Source organism: Cottoperca gobio, chromosome 8 (genome assembly GCF_900634415.1).
Source record: "Cottoperca gobio chromosome 8, fCotGob3.1, whole genome shotgun sequence".
Lineage (NCBI taxonomy): Eukaryota > Metazoa > Chordata > Actinopteri > Perciformes > Bovichtidae > Cottoperca > Cottoperca gobio.
This window is the reverse complement of record NC_041362.1, coordinates 14,656,442-14,676,454: the sequence shown is the minus strand read 5'-3', so window position 1 is coordinate 14,676,454 and position 20,013 is coordinate 14,656,442. Positions and strand designations below refer to the sequence as shown.

The 20,013-nt window shown below is 40.2% G+C and overlaps 1 protein-coding gene across 4 annotated transcripts in view; it reads right to left on the bottom strand.

Moving 5' to 3' along the window:
* prkcbb (protein kinase C, beta b) overlaps positions 1–13,420 on the bottom strand; it is a 104,173-nt gene extending 90,753 nt beyond the window's left edge. For all 4 annotated transcript variants that reach the window (XR_003832633.1, XR_003832634.1, XM_029437447.1 and 1 more), the window contains exons 1-2: positions 12,988–13,420; positions 11,403–11,434 (exon numbers count right to left, since the gene is read on the bottom strand). Coding sequence is in view for 2 of the 4 variants with exons in the window: in XM_029437447.1 (XP_029293307.1) it covers positions 11,403–11,434; positions 12,988–13,166 (211 nt within the window). In the remaining 2 variants the exon portion in view is untranslated. The remainder of the gene's footprint in view (positions 1–11,402; positions 11,435–12,987) is intronic.
* Positions 13,421–20,013: the final 6,593 nt, after the last annotated feature.

The following is a 20,013-nucleotide window of genomic DNA, read 5'->3' as shown; positions in this document are numbered from 1 at the left end:
TGCTAAAGTACACTAGAATTACCACGACTGTATGCCTCCGCCAACTAGTCAATTTGTAGTTTTCTGTCTATCCAAAATGTCATCACTTCATCATTTTATCCTATTAGACATGTGTGTGAACTTGTCATCATTTGCATATGAAATCTTGAAGTACGGCAAAAAGTTTGTTGTGAGGTCACAGTGACCTTAAAACTTTGTCCACCAAATTCTTATCAGTTCTTCCTCGAGTCCAAGACGGCCGTATGTGGCAAAATTAGAAAAATAATCCCTCAAGCGGTTACTGAGATATCACGTTCACAAGAATGGAACAGATGGACGGACGGACACCCCGAAAACATAATGCCTCCAGCCTCGACTATTGCCAGCGAGGAGGCATGACAACACACGACCATGCTCTAGAAAGTGGACATTTTTATTTAATTTTATTTGACTGGTGCAATAAATAGGACAAGGGTTTGTCTTGGTGTGACACAGTATTAATGCAGTAACGTAGTATAAAGAAATAATTACAAATGGTATGTTCACTCTTTGCAACAAAACAGCACTGCAGCTTCAACGCAGCAGCCGCTCATCCTTTCACATTCTACTCATAGGGGCTTTAATGACGCCTGATCACCTGCCAAAGAAGCTGGTGGCAGCAGGTTAAGTTTAAACAACTGAAACTACTTAGTTACAGTCATGGAGAGATCGCCCAAGAGAAGTTTGTTTGTTTTGCCTCTGATTGCTATAAGCTGATGAACACAGACACAATGGATTATGCTCTTCTTCCTGATTTCCTGTAAGCTTTCCTACAACAGATTTAAGTTTCATAGTGTTTTTTGTTGATGGCAACGAATAAGGTGTTGGCTTTCTACTATATCCCTGCTTTTGAGTCACGCTCGGGGCATGGTTCGGAGGGTGGCAGTATGTCAGATATGTTGGTTACACCATCATAAGGTTCATATTTGTGAAATGCCTCATCAACTATTCAATGGATTTCCACAAAATATATTACAGGCATTTATGTTCCCCTCAGGATGAATTGTAATCACTTTAACAAAAACTGCGTAAATAAGGTAAAAGGTAACCCCTGCACACTTACACAAAAGTGTATCAATGACTACGTTTCTATCCTACTTGGATCTTCGTCAGGTCCGAATGTTTGAAAAATGAAAACCACTCCCGTATTTATATATCATGCACACCAATAGGCAGACAAGCTCTGTGAGGGCAGGTGTGGTTCATCCAAAACATCCACAAACAATTCACAACCTACATAAAAACAGCAATGCAAAAGCCATAAAGGAGACGAAATCTTGACTACATGTACAGAAATTGGGTCTAAACACTAGTGGTGGGCGGATCGATCTAAAATATTGATGTATCGATACCAACGTTGGTATCAGTATCGATCAATACTTGCGTGTTAAGATCGATACTTAAGTTTCAGTTTCTCTTATGTTCAGTACACAATTCCCGTTAAATCATCGTGGTTTTGCATGTGCACTGCAAACTAAGTGTTAACACCGCTCCTCTCGCTCACTTCACGCTCATCATTATCACTCTGCCCCTGCCCCTCAAAAAGAATTTAAAAATAAATCACACTACGCACCCCTCAAGCCTCTTTTCTAAGTAAAAAGTATCGGTATCGGTAACACTGGCCCTATATTTACTTGGTATCGGAACGATACCAAATTTTTCAGTATCGCCCACCACCTACTAAATACTCTTTACACAAGTTATCTAGATCAAATTAAAAATAAAGAAAAGAGTACACCGTCTGATTTTTTACAAATCTATGTTTTAGGATGAAAAGATTAGACGGAAAAACTAATTACATTCCCATAGTCCTTAGCATGAAAGATAAAGAACATGGTAAGCATTATACCTGCTAATCATCATCATTGTTAGCATTTAGCTCAAAACACTGCTGTGCCTGAGTACAGCCTCGCCGAGCCACAGGCATGGCTGGAGACTTTTAGACGGTTCATTACATTTCTTGACATAGTTATGATAATATCTTCCCTTCAAACAAGTCATCATTTACATTGTGATAACTCTAAATGTAGTTACTGGGAGCTGGTGTCCATTTTTGTTTGTTTGTGTGTGTGTGTGTAGGCTGTGATGCCAAACAAGCTTGACCCACATTGTCTGTCTGCTCTGTGCCGCTATGTCTCCTAGGTGTCACCGTGGCAACGGGTGTACTATTGCCGCAAATGTCAGCAGCAAGGAACGACAACGAAGCCCAGAAGGAGATAGTCTGTCAATCTGTAACTGGAAGTGAGTACAAGCTCACACACACAGACACACAAACAAACACACTCCTCATGATCAGAGTCTTTAGATGTGTGAAAGTAGATTGGAGAAAAAAGGAGGCGGCCCTCACTGACAAGTAAAATTAGACTTTGTTCTTCCACAGGTAGGTGTGTGTGTGTGTGTGTGTGTGTGTGTGCATCTGTGTGTGAGAGACAAACACACACAGACGCATCAGATAGCCACCACTGATGGCTGATAAACGTTTTAAAGTTGGCGATACGTATATTAAATAAGGCATACACACAGTCTCTCACGTTAGATTCTCAAACACGTTAACACACTGACAGAGAGTACATACACACATGACCGCTCTTTAACACCCTCCGCATTAAACTGAGAAGAGGAAGCAGTTATGGGAAGAAACACACACTGCGTGTTACTGTTAAAAAAAACTAATACTATAAACAAATAGGGTCTCAGTTTACATGCAAGTGAAGGTCAAACTGAAAATCACCAAAACAGAAATTGCATGAATACATAAAATTTGTTTTAACTTATAACTCCACTTCTTAAATTCCTCTTTTAAACTAAACTGGAGCTTCAAATGGGTGCGGCAATCAATACAACCTACACAGCAGATATTATATATATATATATATATATATATATATATATATATATATATATATATATATATATATATATATATATATAATATTCAGAATGATCCTCACCACCTAAAACATATGATTCATATTAGGTTGTTGTGTGCCTTGAGCGCAAGCCGCTTAGGATGCAAGTTTGTTGTGTCTGAAAAGCACCAGGGGAATGTAGGAAAAATCAATGCACTATAATGCTGCAATATGTTTGGCCCCATCAATATGCCGACTGAGGCTCACTATCAGAGTTGTTTCACGCACTACAGTAGCATGGCATCAAATACTGCACAATGGTGTTATATAATGTGAACGCTTGTAAATGCTGAAAATAACACAGTAAACTTGAAAAACTGATTGGGCGAGGTCAATGCGTCGCTGAAAATAATCAGGAAGCAGACTTAAAGAACTCACAGAATGCATCGGCAACATTTTGAAAGGTTTTACTGCGACCATGACGATTCGTATGACACAGGTTTCGAAAGTCTGTTAGTCGTTTGGTCGGTTCGCCGCTTTGATCTATACAGAAATATTTCAACAACTATTGCATTGATTACCTTGAAGGTTTGTACAGACGTCCATGGTCCACAGATAATGAACAAGTACTGATTTTGGTGATCCCCTGACCTTTCCTCAAGCCCCACAATGAAGCTGATATTGGGTGTTTTGAGCTAAATATATACTATTAGATGTATGTTGCACCAACATTCTCTTCCTCGGGATGAATTGTAATCACTTGGTTCATCTCATGATCCTTTTCCTTTTGAGCTATCATCAGGTCAAAACGTCCCTTTGTCCAATACTTTGTCTTAATTTGTCTACCTGTAACACTAATGACATTCCCACCAGCCTCAGCTGTACTTTGTGTTTAGGACTTAAAATGCTAACATACAACTAGGATGGTGAACATTATTCCTGCATAAAACCAGCATGTTAGCTCCGCTCCCGACACACACATAGACGTGCGCGCACACCTACAGTCAGAGACAGAGCGGAGGAAAGGTAAGGAGAGAACTTTAAAAAAATCTGCGCGCCCCCCCCAGAGCAGTAAACCTAGGGGAAACACAGAAGCAAATTACAAATCATTCATAACCTTTTGTACAGTTAAATGCAATAGGTCTAATTGTTTCAAAATCCCACGGGACACCAGGATGAGTCTCACGGCACACCAGTGTGCACACCGTTTGGGAACCACTGCCCTATTTGACAGCTATGTGTTTTCATTATCTACAAGCAAGCACATGAAGCAGATGCCAAATGTATACTTCGCTCTAACACTTGCAGAAAGAGATCCAATGAATTGCCGAGTTTTTGTGGTGTGCAGCTTCTTCAGTTATAAAAAATATTCTGCTTATCAACCTAAAAATCTTAGAAATGACAATCCAAGGATATTTGTGTTCACAGCAGATTTTACAGAATGTTTTCACAGCTGTGGACAACCTGCATCATACTGAGCAAAATTGACACAGAGTGCCATATGTCTGACAGAGATATGGTAGTAGATGTCTGAATTTACACTATGAAATGTTGAACCACAAGACAACATATCTGTATTTGACATTACTCACAGGCGCCAAGCAAATTCACAATATACAAATCATGGCTCGCACAAAACTCAGATAAACAAGTATTTTGAACTTGAAACTTTGAAATTATGAACTTCTAGCAACTGAGTGTTTCTAAATTGGATCATTTGAATAGAAATTTCCTCAAAATATTTGATATTCTTTGATCAAGATGAAGAAAATGTCTGTTTTGTTACAATAGGCTTCCAACTTTTCAAATGCTAGATCCCTGATGCAGTAGTATACATGCATTTCACAGAGAAATACTATAAATGTTTAAAGATATTTAAATATACATTATTTAAAGCTGCGATCTCTTTTAGCACAAGGCAGGGTTGAGAAGCCCCAGTTTCATATATTATTCTGCAATCAGTGCTTTCTGTTATCTGAATAAACACCTTTTGTCTGCCTCTGTTGCTTTTTAATCCTTTTCTTTTTCTGGCGCTTTTAAATGCTCTCCCTTCACACCTACACACTCACTCCTCCCTCCTCTTCCACCCCCTTCTCCACTCCCCGATCCATCCATCCATCCATCCATCCATCCCATTTGGTGGTACTCTCATTGGAACACTTGGGCTATTTATAAAAGCATCAAAGCCCACAGCTTCCAACACACAGCCGCTAGAGAGAAAGAGGGGGAGATAGAGAGTGAGGTGGAGGGAGAAGTGCGGAGCTGGAGAAATGGTGGAAGGAGGGGAGAGGGGGAACTAAGACGAGCATGGCGGGAGAAAGACAGAGAGAGACATATTGAGAAAGAGAACAATGAAGGGGAAGAAGAGGGAATAATTGGCAGAGATAGGGAAAGGAACAGAAAGATGGACAAAAAGGGGGGAAGATGAGGAAGAAAGAGAGTGAGATAGAAAGGAGAGAGCGATAGGTCGAAAGAAATCAGGGAAACAGAGAGCAGTGGAGGTGGAGAAACAAAAGACTGGATGACAGAATCAGATATGTTTTGATCCATTTCCCTTTGCTTCAGGATCTCAATGATACACCTCTACATCAGCAATGTGTGTGTGTGTGTGTGTGTGTGTGTGTGTGTGTGTGTGTGTGTGTGTGTGTGTGTGTGTGTTATTCTGCGTTTGTGCATGCATTTGTGTGAGCTGTGCACGTGTGTGCATGCATGCATACGTGTGTGCATGCATGCATACGTGCATGTGTGTGTTTTTCTGTGTAGGAGGCAGATTTTCGATCTGGAGAACTCCCACCCACACAGGTTGGAGTTTCAGAAACACCTGAGCTGCGTTCGCCACTGCCAACAGACACAGATTGGCTTGATGGTTGCTGGTGAAAGCAAGAGACACCCGATTAAACCAACACACAAAAGACGCCAGGAGTCAAAGGGAAACTTGAATATAGAACTCTTGAATAGTGCTTTTTATAATAAAAAAAATCATTTTAAAGAGCTGCAGCAAACGACCCCTTTATAGGCTTGTTTTAGGTGCAGTCCACACTCCATGCCTACACCATTTTATCTCTCTTTTCCTCTCTCTTGTCTCTGTTCTACCTCTTCTTCCCTGTCCATTATCTCCTCTGCCTGGCAGAAAACATTTCACCCACCACCTCTCTGCTCAAGTGTCATTCCAGCATACTTTCTCATTCATTTACAACCATCTGCCTTGCTTCATTTATTCACTTTTTAAATTTATATATGTAATTGTTCTCTGCCTGCAGGAGCATACCACTCGGGTTTTGTGCAGTACTCTCGAACAAGAACACGATCGAATTCTTTAAAATGAAAACAGACCGTAAAACGATGTACAGCCATTTGTCTTGATGGCCTCATCAGCAACAGCACAGTATGTTTTGGTATGCACAAGACGACCTCATATACACGATAAAAGGATTATATTTAGCAGGCTGAATAGAATGGTGGATTGAATACATTATGGAGAACTTACACAGCATGCATCCCTTCTATTGCTGCGCTGATTCATTCTTCCTCAATCCTTCATCATTTCCTCTTTTTCGAGGCGAGCCTCCTCTCTCTTCCCTGTATTATCTTAGCATAGACTGCACTGTATGTTCTCTGTGTGATTCATATTACATCATGTTACATGACAAGACCACGGAGAAAAGCGCACGTTTTTAGTGTTTGCTCTCAAGACATGTAACATGCCTTTCATCCTTACGGTTTTCCCTGCGCTTGCTATGAGCTACTTTCATTGGAACTCTCAAGGATATCACATGTAATCCTCCTCCCCTTCCTTCCCACTCACTTTCTCCCCTTTTGTCTCTCCTTCTTCCCTCTATGAATTCCACCCCCACTTTATCTTCCTTTGCTTCTCCCTCCTAATCTCCCCATCCTTCTTTTCTAAATTGTCATACATCTAAATTCTGTCTTTACCTCCTTATTGCCCTATTTGCCACGTCTGTCACACTTCCTGCCACTCAGTCCCCCCCTCCATTCCTCTCAAAAGGGATAATTTGTCCATTATCCCAAGTCTGTAAGGAGACAGCGGAGGACACTCGACAGCCTTTTACACACTGATATCCAACACACACCCACACCTTGTATTCATAGAAGTAAGACCTTCCTTTGTATTACTCATGTAAAGTATTCAAACACTTTTCCAACCAATGAAAAAGTAGAGATGAGAAATAAAACTATAATAAATAAAAAAGAAATAAAATAAAAAGCATCTGAAACTCACCTTTCATAGGATTCAGATGTGTCTGTTCAGTGTCTGTCATAAAGAGTTGTTTCTGCGGTCAGCTTCAAATGTATGTACATGGCAATAGACTATATACATACTCGGCATACAGATAAACAATACTGTGCATGTTATCTTAATAGCTGATATTGATTGGTGTGTAATGGAAAGTTTAAATAGTGCTGAAATCAAACAAGACAATCCAATGTTTGTGTTAGTTCAAGCAGGAAATGTAAGTTGTACACATCACATGCTTTGTGGGTATGCATATTACCACAGGATGCTTTCTGAAACCTGTTAAAAGCTGATGTTGGGGTGTAAGTCCTGCCCCCAGCCTCCTTCTGCTGAATCTACAGCATTGCTTCCTGAATTGATACGGCAGAGAGCAGGACCTATATCCCCAAACACCGTATTGTCACTCGTTCATTTGACTTCAAGGCAAGAATCCTCCTGGCTTAACTCCATAGTAGTGTGTAATGTGCAGCAAGCTGTTAAAGCTCACAACAAAGCAAGATAGACTAAACTGTGGGCAAAAATCTATATGTATTTCATGTTACTGTGTTAACAAAAAGCAACTAAAAATATATCTACTTGATGTAGCACAGGCAAATCTAACTTCCTTTTGTTCACCCATGACAAGGCAGAATGAAGACTAAGAGGAACAAATGTCACACTATTAAATGCTGTTAATGATGCTTAGCTTTGTTTAACCTATGACACACTTTGTTTTGCAGCTCATTTACAACTAAATGGGCTTACAATAGCAATAAACAAACAGGTATTTTAATTCATGTTTGAGCATGAAATCGTGGCAAAAGTTGCAAAAATAATCTTCCTCTTCTGGATCACGACACATAAAGCATCAGAAATTAAGGAGGTCATTAGAAGCTACAAAACCCTGTGATGTTACAATTATCAGGTAAGAGAGAAGTAATAAGAAATGCAAAGAGAAACTTGAAGCGCCGTGTGAGACAGTAATGGCACTGGTTTGTCCGCTCAAGTCCCAAACTACTGATGAACTCACAAGAAACAGAGGAGCTGTAGTTTACACAGCCTGCCAGCCTCTTATTGATGATTTGACCTTTCATTAAAAAGACATGTAAACACAGCGTCCATAAACACTATTTCTCTCAGATTCTGTTTGAGTTATTCATACTATAATATCTAAATAGAGAGATAGAAATTCACCTTATCATACACTACAATCACGCTGCATACACACAAACACCCTCCATTTAGTTGTGTGAAAACTATATGACTGTCAAACAAACACAACCATGTATAAACCCAAGAGGCAAAGAACACCTAAACACTGATCTCATGTCACTACTAGAAGAGTGTGTGTGTGTGTGACCTTGCAGAGGAATTCCCTTTCTCCCCAAGCTCTAGGGAAATGATACCCTGCTCCAGACGGAGAAAATGGATAGGAGAGCAACTCAGGAAATACACACCAACGCACACAAACCTGATGGAAGAAGCAAACTGTTGCTAAGTCTCTCACACACACACACACACACACACAACGTTATTGTGAACACCAAGTGGAGTGAAATCTAAATAATGTCTCCTTTCCTCTTCCTCCTTTACCAATCCATCCATCCATCTCTCTATCTACCAGTGCCATCCCTGAGCCCAGGTATCAGAGTCAGTGCCCCAACACCTGAACACACACACACACACACACACACACACACACACACACACAGTCTAAACTTGGAGTCCTTGGCGTGACGCACCGCTCAACTTTAACCTCGGTCCGATAGTCAGATCCCACTGTTAGATACTCAAGTGAGTGACAGCAGGGTATCCAACCAGGTAACACTGTGTCTTGTGTTTGTGTGAGTGACACTATAGGTGACGTACTTTCAACAGCTACAGATGAATAAATAAGACTAACGAGAGAGCTTTGCCACTCCGTGTGTCGTAGCATTGTAACCTGGCCACTGAGTCTGACAGTATCTAAATCTAGGACATCACTCTACAGCGTGTCACTGCGTCACACACACACACACACACACACACACACACACACACACACACACACACACACACACACACACACACACACACACACACACACACACACACACACACACACACACACACACACACACACACACACACACACACACACACACACACACACACTCACACTCACACTCACACTCACACTCACACTCCCTACAGCGGGTCCTACACTGCAGCGGATGCTTACTCTAAAAGGACACTATACACACAGGCCAATTAACAGCTAACCCACTGCTGTGCTGAACAGCACCTCTTCCATCCTACGGCATATAGACGGTTGCGTCTTAATATTTCACTGTTGCTAGGAGACGTAAAAATCCTTGAACACATCCAGTTGGCTGGAAAACAAGTGGCAAGTGGAAAACATAGACTTTAAGCAAATTGATAAAAGAAAAAAACACACAAAAGCCCAACGCACCATGACATTTTTATCAACTGGATATGTTTCTCTGATAGTTAATGTCATTTCCTGTGGCAACTAGTGGTGTAAGAAAACATCGATAAACTTCAAAATTATGTACTGTATAGATTCTGATGAAACTATACCTTTTTAATTATTAGTTTACGTGTAAACTGTGGCAGACAGAGGTTCATTGTGTTTTTATGTTGGATGTTGCAGGGACTGTGATAACTGCAAATGCAGATCCCACTGTTTTGATTGCATAAAAAAAGTAAACTTTTTTGAACTCAGATTATATGCATATGTCGGCATGTTCTTTATACTATGAAAATAAATTAAAAGAAAGAAAGGTAGATCAAGGTCTCCTCGTCAGTATGACGTTTCGAAGTAGTACTAAAGTGCCTATCAGGCTTCTCTGAGTATATGAAACCAGCCACAGACACAAAATTGCATGTCAAGCTATGCGTTATCATTTCAGGAAGTCAACACTGCGTCTCTATAGATAAACTGATCTCTAGTTTGAGCCACCGTATGACGGAGCGTGTCTTGCTCACTTGTCTCTTAAGTTCACAACAGGCCTTCTTCACAGAAGATATTTTGACATAGTTGAAAAAGCACATATATAAATAATGGCTGTATTATATTTAGACGTCTCTCTGTCGTGGCTTACTGGGACACTTGATTAGAACAGAGCCATCGTTAATGTGTTTAGTTGTGTTAAGTCAAAATGTCTGCTGGGATAAAGCCCCATCTTATTACACATCTTTTAACAAAATACAGTTTTGATTATACAGCAGTGTTTCATGCTGACTCACTTCCTTCCACTTCCGTGGTCACCATCCAACTATCAATACCTAAATATACACCTACGGTTTGCTTCACTATGAAGAAAGCACTGAAGTCATGCCTCCACTTCCAGACTTCTTCTTCCTCTGCTGCACCATGTGCTTTCCCACAGAGCCCTTTCCACTTATCTTTAATGACTATATACATATGAAAAGATAAACCCACAGCTGCATTTATCTTCAACTCTTATTATCTTTAAAAATATATATATTTTTTTTTTTTGTATTCTACACTAACACATCTCACATATATTTTAAAATGTAGGAAATCACTTCATTATTTCTTTTCATCAGCAGTCATTGTACTCCTCGGCTGGAGTAAGAGCATCATGATATTGTTCTTTGTTCCTATCAAGTCCCAAGAAGTTGCAAGATTATTTTAAACTGCTATGCTTTCAATGAATTGCACAGTGGGGAGGCTGACTGGCCTGTCAAGCTAATGACGTCAAGAGTCAAGATTTGAGCTCTGGAAATGAGATTAATTAAAACCCACTTAAAAACAACAACACTGAATAAACAATGGCCCTCTTTTTTCTTAAATGCATGTTTTTGTGCTATATTCTTCTTTAAGGATATTTGACTTTTGAATCTGAAACAATAGCTCAGAACTCGCGATGACTTGTGCGCTCTGGAAAGGAAGAGAAGATAAAAATGAGTTCCTAGAGAAGATAGCAGGAAAAAAGTAAAAAGGGAAAGAAACATGTGGAGAGAGAGGTGGCGAGAAAGAAAAAGAAGCAGGTAGTGACAAAGTAAGGAGGAGAGGAGAAAAGCAATAGGATTAGAGACATGAAGTATGAGATTGGTCTTGCAACCTGAACCTCAAAGTGGGAAATGAGAGAACTAGAGTGAGATAGTTAGAGAAGAAAAAAAACTCTAAACAATGAGGGGCAACAAAGTTAGGGGCAACTCCAACCGTTAAGCAATGGAGAACCATCTAAAATTGCGAGTGCAAGTGCAAGTGCAAGTGCAAGTGCAAGTGCAAGTGCGAGCGTGTGCGTGTGCGTGGTGTTTAATCAACCTACCTTGACACTGGAATCCCTGCTTGCCAAAACCCCTGTGGAGAAAGCATACACAGAAAACAGATTGAACATTGTACAGGCACAGACGTGCGCACGCACGCACGCACGCACGCACGCACGCACGCACACTACACTACACTACACTAACTCACACACAAACAAAACTTAAAAGGGAAAATTCCGAAACCCTCTCTCTTCGCTTCAAGACATTTGTGTAGAAGCAAATGTCAAATACTGTCTGCCATTTGTGTGCAGCACGAAAGCTCCATCCAAAAAAGCACAAATTAAACACAGACACACACTGACGTATGCAGGCAGTGAGGACATTCGATTATTGTTTGAAAAGTACAGTAAGTGTCAACTTATATTTACAAACACACTCCCCACATACATTTCTGTTAGGCAGGACTGCAGCTGCCCCAGGGCAAAATGGTCAACCACACCTAGTCAATGATATGGGGAATGCTGGGATGCCTGCAGGTGCACCTTTACACACACAAGCTTATGCAAACACACATTCAGCCCTGCTCATTTTCATATTGTGCCTACAAATAGATAATCTCTTGGGGTGAGAAATCTCTCGGCACACTCATTGTTCTTTTCATTATGCTTATTGACCCATATAGACTGATAGACTGATAGACTGATAGACTGACAATTTGATTATCTAAACGGGTCAAGAAATTACACAGGGCACACAGTGTTCCTCCATATAGTATTTACAACCAGTGAGACCATCCCATTAGATTCCCATGAACGCGCACACACACAATTTTTTCTAGGTCAAATCATTTAGCCATTCACAAATTAAAATTCCTGTCACAGGAGTTAAATAATGGTTGTTTCGGGAATAGTGCACAGCACAGATAATAATAACAGGGACAATTTAGGCCAACTTAAAGAAAGCCGGAAACTAACTTAATAACCCAAGCGCAGTCACTGTCTAGTAAACCCAGGTGGGTTGCATGGTGACATGTATGCACAGGTGATTTAGGGGAGAAAATGATGCGAGGAGGAGCAGGAGCAGGAAGGCTGAAGTTCCTCTGCCTACTTAATACCATCAAACAATGGTCTGCAGCTATTTCTTTCTTATATTGGTGCAGCCCACATATCTCTCCGTCTTCCCTCCTGCCCTACATTACCTTACACATATAGCATCAACAAGTACATGAATAAGGCTGAAATCAATGTTTATTTTGAGGAATATGTGCAACCAGTGCAACCCTCCCACTTTCTTTATTGCTGCTGTAACTTAATGATGTAATAGGCCTACTATCAAACACTACAGCCATTTTGTCTTTTTCACATCAATGGGCCTCATCTCTCGACTTTTTAAATAGTAAATCGTCTTTAAATCATGAACTAAAATGAAACTAAACTTTTCCAGTCGTTTTCTCCCTTCTTTTTATTCCATCTCTTGGTGCACCCACTAATGTCTAAACTTAAATAGTCTATTAGTCCTATATATATTTGTATTTCTTTACTTTACTCTATAACAGCACCAATAAAAACATGAAAGTGAAATCAATTAATTTTTTTAACTGCTCTCCTGTGGACCCCTCCGTCCAGCCCAGTCTCCGCTCCTTACCAGATGAAGTCGGTGCAGTGGCTGCAGAAGGTGGGCTGCTTGAAGAAGCGCGCGATGAATTTGTGGTCCTTCACCTCGTACACGTTCTTCTGGCGGAGGGCTCCCTGGCGCGCGAAGCCCCGCATGGGCTCGTGGGGTCCGTCCTCTCCGTCGCTGTTGGCCGCCGCCGAGTCTGCCATTCTCCGACTATCTGTGCAACTGTCTTTATTTTTAATTTTAACGAACCAACGCACGTTGTTGGCTCCTCTGGGGTTGCAAAAGTCGCTTCTCGCGCGTTATACCGAGTAGAGGAGATATAAACGGTGGTGTTGCGATCAGCTGATAGTGAACCTTCGGTAGTTTGTGTTTTTGTAATCTTGTCTTTCACTTGAGTAGACGTGCTGCCTCTGCGCTGCTCTCTCTCGGCTTCCTCCTTTTCTTCTGAGCTCACAGAGAGCCGGTGACTACCGGGGAGAGAAAGAGGCAGAGAGAGAGAGAGAGAGAGAGAGAGAGAGAGAGAGAGAGAGAGAGAGAGAGAGAGAGGGGGCAGTCTAAACTTCCTTACTTTTCCATGACATTTTAAGTGTTTTTTTGGAGAGTTTGAACTGTAAAAGCTCATTTATCTCTCTCTCTTAATGCCCTGACACTTTCTATCTGAAAGTGCAGTTTAATTAGTTCCTGAAATGCCATTTTGAAATACCAAGCTTCACAAAGCTGCTTTTGTCTATCAAATATTTAAGCATAATCTGTATTATGAAATAGCAATATCTTTTTTACCCTATCAATTTCCTGTGTCATACAAAAGGTACTGCTAAAATGTTTATCTGAAGATCATCTAGATGTGAGTTTATGTTGCCTTGGGAGAGGGCGAAATCTTATTTACAATAATTGTACACCCTGAAATTGATAGCCTATACATCAGGGTAAATTTCCTAGAAAATCAAGTGAGAACAGTTTTGGGATAATCCAGAAAATGAAGTAGCCTACCTGATAAATCAAGCCTACTTCATCGCATTGTAACTTCATGGAAATTAAAGGATATGTTCACTTGTTTTTTTAAATCACAAGTCGGTCTTAGAACAGTTCCTGTGTACATTGAAACGGTTAATTGTTGCGGCTATTGTCCACACTGAGCGCAAAGAAATCCCTTCATAACGCCATTTCAATGTAACTGATGGGTATTCAGATCCACTCTGCCCGCGCTAAAATGAACAGGCAAGGATGATCTAATACAGCCAGAGATACTAAAGCTATATATATACATATACATACATATATATATACATATACATACATACATATATATATATATACATACATATATATATATACATACATACATATATATATATACATACATATATATACATATATATATATATATATATGTATATTCATATACATATATATAATTACATATATATACATATATATATACATATATATATACATATATATATATATATATATATATATATATATATATATATACATACATATATATACATATATATATACATATATATATACATACATATATATATATATATATATATATATATATATATATATATATATATATATATATATATATACATATATATATACATACATACATACATACATACATACATACATACATACATACATACATACATACATACATACATATATATATATATATATATATATATATATATATATATATATACATATATACATATACATACACTGATCAGCCATAACATTATGACCACCTGCCTAATATTGTGTAGGTCCCCCTTTTGCGGCCAAAACAGCCCTGACCCATCGTGGCATTGACTCCACTAGACCTCTGAAGGTGTGCTGTGGATACCTGGCACCAAGACGTTAGCAGCAGATCCTTTAAGTCCCGTAAATTGTGAGGTGGGGCCTCCATGGATCGGACTTGTTTATCCAGCACATCCCACAGATGCTCGATTGGATTGAGATCTGGGAAATTTGAAGGCCAAGTCAACAAACTTGACCTTGGTTTTAGTAATACGAAAAACCAATGGATACCCATCAGTTACATTGGAATGGCGCTATGAAGGGATTTCTTTGCGCTCAGTGTGGACAATAGCCGCAACAATTATCCGTTTCAATGTACACAGGCATGTTAGAATTGTTTTGCTTGTGATTTTAAAACCACTCCTGAACCATTTTTGCAGTGTGGAAAGGGTGCATTATCCTGCTGAAAGATGCCACTGCCATTAGGGAATACCATTTTCATGAAGGGGCGTACTTGGTCTGCAACAATGTTTAGGTAGGTGGTACGTGTCAAAGTAACATCCACATGAATGGTAGGACCCAAGGTTTCCCTGCAGAAGATTGCCCAAAGCATCACAACGCCTCCGCCAGCTTGCCTTCTTCCCATAGTGCATCCTGGAACCATGTCTTCACCAGGTAAGCGACTCACACGCACCTAGCTATCCACATGATGTAGAAGAAAACGTGATTCGGTGGACAGGGGTCAGCATGGGCACCCTGACCGGTCTGCGGCTACGCAGCCCCATACGCAACAAACTGTGATGCACGGTGTGTTCTGACACCTAGCATTAACTTGTTCAGCAATTTTAGCTACAGTAGCTCTTCCGTTGAATTGGCCCTTGTCAAAGTCGCTCACATCCTTACGCTTGCCCATTTTTCCTGCTTCAAACACATCAACTTTGACGACAAAATGTTCACTTGCTGCCTAACGTATCCCACCCACTGACAGGTGCCATTGTAACAAGATAATCAATCACCTGTCAGTGGTCATAATGTTATGGCTGATCAGTGTATATCTTAGTATAAATGGGTATCTATATATCTAAGGGTATTTATATATCAACATAATATCTATCCTCAAATTGAACTCATGAGTCGAGAACTGGTTGGCATTCAGGTGGTAAAAGTCGTGACAAGTAAGTCCTTAAGATTTTTACTGTGCACTACACAGGACTCCATCTGCAGATTGTCTCAAGGACCTCAGTCTGAAAACCCATTTAAAATGTGTTTGAAATGTCCGTTATGTGCTCAAACTGCTCGCCTTTTCAATGCAAAACGACGATACATGTTCCATTTTGAGATTCACTTTTATCTGGAGCAAGTTAGGCAAATACTGTATATGGAACAGCACAAAAAGCATCATTTCTTAAACCAGCAATATAAACAGCCAACAGTAAACACAATGAATGACGTTCAATATTTGAAAATGAAGTGCTCGTTTCCAAAAAGAGATCTCTCCCATTTGGGGAAGAAAAAAAAAAATAAGTCTGAGTGCTGGCAATGAATGCAAGCACAGTTGCTGAGATCTGACTCATCTTAAGACTTTTGCTTTCAAAGGGATTTTGGAGGATCATCATCTGCGATTCTTGGATGAATTTCATTTCACAAAGTTTTCCAAGATGCATTTAAGGTATTTAATAATATAACTTCCTGAGTCATTTGATCTGCGAATATAATGCCTTATAGAAAAAGTAAAGGAGCTTATTTAACCACCTGCATCTTTCAGTGCAGTAAATGTAGAGGAATTAAAATGGGTGTGAGTGTGAAGCAGGATATCACTGCTGTGGCCATGGCTTTATGTCCTTTACATACAGTACATACAGCTAAAAACAAGATGTATTAACAAGCGAGTATAGTATTGATCTTCTACCTGTTTTAAGGCCACAGAATCTCATTTGCATTGACAACTGATCCATGCTGTGCGCACACACACACACACACACACACACACACACACACACACACACACACACACACACACACACACACACACACACACACACACACACACACACACACACACACACAGTCAGCTGGCAGGGTATGACCTAGATGAGATTGATTTAGCTGCAGGACAGATAACGTGTGTGCAGTTCACCGTGGTCTCATCAATACAAGGTTTACTGTAGATTTAACTACCAGCTCAGATCTCAGTTTCTGTTCCCTATTGCGTCGCTTATTCATTTATTACAACCTCTAACATTAGAAGCAGTGTTACATAATAGCCTCGATGGCCTGCAGACTGTGAAATGATAAGATCCGATTAATTTGCAACCAGGCATCAAGAGACACCGGCAGGGACGTAAGCGTACCCTGCATGTACCTGACTGTGACACAATGATCCATCTTTTTCCCCCCCATAAACTGCTGATCTATTTCAATTTCATCAATACACCAGATGTGATGTAACTTTCCCCCTGGGCTATTGAACTAGGGCGAGCATCTGTGCCAGCAAAGCTAGCTTGGATGTCCGATAAGATGTGGATGACAGCAGGTTCGTCGCTGGTGTTATCAATATGACATCCAATCACTCTTTAAATCTTTCTTTTGACAAGAATAAAAGTCTACAGTACCTGAGCTTAAACTTGAACGTGAAATGCCAGTGTCAACTTGCTCACAGTGACCGGGCTAAGATGTTGCTGTTTAGCAGGTATAATGCTTACCCTGTTCCCAATCTTAGTCTAGCGTGTTAGCATGCTATCATTTGCTAATTAGCTCTAAACACTAGCTAAAGCTAATGAAAATGTCATTAGTTTTGCCCGTATTTGGTCTTAAACCAAATGCTATTATAGCTATAAATCTATTGGCGTTGTAAGTCACATTTCCATTTTTTTTTGTGGCCTTTTGGAGGAATTTAGCAGGGCTTTTTCAACCTGAATGTTTTACAAGAATATGTTTATCTATAACATATAGCCTATATATAACATTAATGCTAAATGTCAGAGCTTATCTGAACATGTCTTACCTTTATTTACCTTTTCCTTTATCTCCTTTATCTCCAGCAATATAACAGTGAGAAGTCCATCGTAGAAGAGGAAGGTATATACAAGTAGACTTTTCTCACAGTGACCAGCAGGTGTACATAATTACATTAATAACGGCTTGGCCTGCTGACACAAGATGAAAGCCATTGTTAGTGTTATATGTTGCACCTGTGTAACAGCTACTAGTAACAGTACCATTATAAACCCTTTCCCACAGGAGACATGTTGACTGATCATAGTAGGAAAAGCCCAGGTATAACTAATGACACTAACAAATGCTCTGTGCTGTTCTTATGTGTTCCAGTGAGAGTGAGCCAGCATGCATGATACCAGGAACCTGCCATCATTATTTTCAGTAATCACACCTGTGCTTTTCCTACTGTAACCAGTCAAAATGTCATCATGAAAAAGGCCTGACCATAAAGGGTTTCTGGGGTTTGTCAAAAAGCATTCTGGGAAATGTAGGAAACGGCTGACTGAAACTTAAGTACATGTTGAGGGAAGCAGCAACAAAGAAGAAAGCAAGAAGACTTAGGCCTTGTCCACACGAACACAGGCATTTTTATGTAAACGTTGCTCTTTCTATGCGTTTTGGCCTTTTCATCCACACACACACACACACACACACACACACACACACACACACACACACACACACACATAAACAGTATTTTAAAGTCACTAGGGTGACGATTTTCAGAAACTTTTTTTAGTGTTGCCTTGTAGTTTTGGGCTTGTAATGTCACACCGACCCTGCCGCCAAAGTTGCCGGTGTGTGTGTATGTGTGTGTGTGTGTGTGTGTGTGTGTGTGTGTGTGTGTGTGTGTGTGTGTGTGTGTGTGTGTGTGTGACCCATCCAGCCCAGCCCTAAGTTGCGTTTCTGCATTTTCATCTGGATGGATATTTTCTTTAAAACCCTGCTTATGTGGACTGCTTCACAGTCCACAGTCGTTAACAAAAATACTCGTGTACGTATGGACTAGGTCTTAATTAGTTTTGTTTTTTTCAAACTACAATCTAATAGGTGATGTAAAATGTATTCAGTACAAAGTAAGTGTTTCTATCTGTTGTTCTTTAACTTTAATCATCTTTCTTTCTATTTTTCATTCTTCCTTACTATTTTCATGTATCTAATCCTCCAAGAGATCACCCCTGTCTTCTTTTTATCTCTGCTGATTTGATTTCTACCTCTGTGTCTCACTATTACTGCCTCATTTTCTGTCTCAATGCACCATCTTCCACCTCTCTCTCTCTCTCTCTCTCTCTCTCTCTCTCTCTCTCTCTCTCTCTCTCTCTCTCTCTCTCTCTCTCTCTCTCTCTCTGAGTGTATTTTCTCTCCAATCCCATGGTCCTTTTTTCTCATCTTTTTCTTCCACAAAGGGAGGGAGCTGTTATATAAACCTATTGTTTCCATCGTCATCCAGTGACTACAGCACAAAACTCAGCACTCTGACGCACAAATATAGTCACACAAGTGCATGCACGTACCCTCACACACTAACTATGCTGATTTAGGCGCACTGTTGTATTGAGTTTTGATCGCTTGTCTTGACTCAGTTTTTTACCTTCATATATAACATAATGCGTTCATCTCTGCATCTCATTCGGGTTAAAAAGATAGCGCAAATGTACAAACACTCTCCACCCCTCCGCACACACAAACACACATTCACGCACATGGCCAGCCATTAGCACAACTACGCCACTTTGAAGCTATAACCCTTACACACACACACACACACACAAATAAACACATTTTGTCTACCTACTCCCACACACTCTTTGTGGTCTATACCAGCCGGTCTGTGGAGGGACACACACATACACACACACACACACACACACACACACACACACACACACACACACACACACACACACACACACACGGTAGGTATGTGGCAAACCCACACTTACACTCAAAATTACCTCACTTATGTAACTTATGTATGTGTCTAATGACTCTGTTCCTTTCTGCCTCACTCCCTCACTATATCCCCCCTCTAATCTCTTCTCTCTCTCTGCACCCCTCACCCTCTCATTTTAAGTGTTGTTAAATATGGCTCAAACATCATTGATCTAAAACCACATAGAGCTCTTATTCTGCTTCCACATGATATTTGCATATCTGCACTTCCTTCTCTCTCCCTCTCTCTTTGGCTGTGTGTGTCTGTGTGCAGTTGCACAATTGTGTTTATTGTGCATAACATGTGTCTGTGTGTATGTGTGTATGTGTCTGTATGTGTCTGTATGTGTGTGTATGTGTCTATATGTG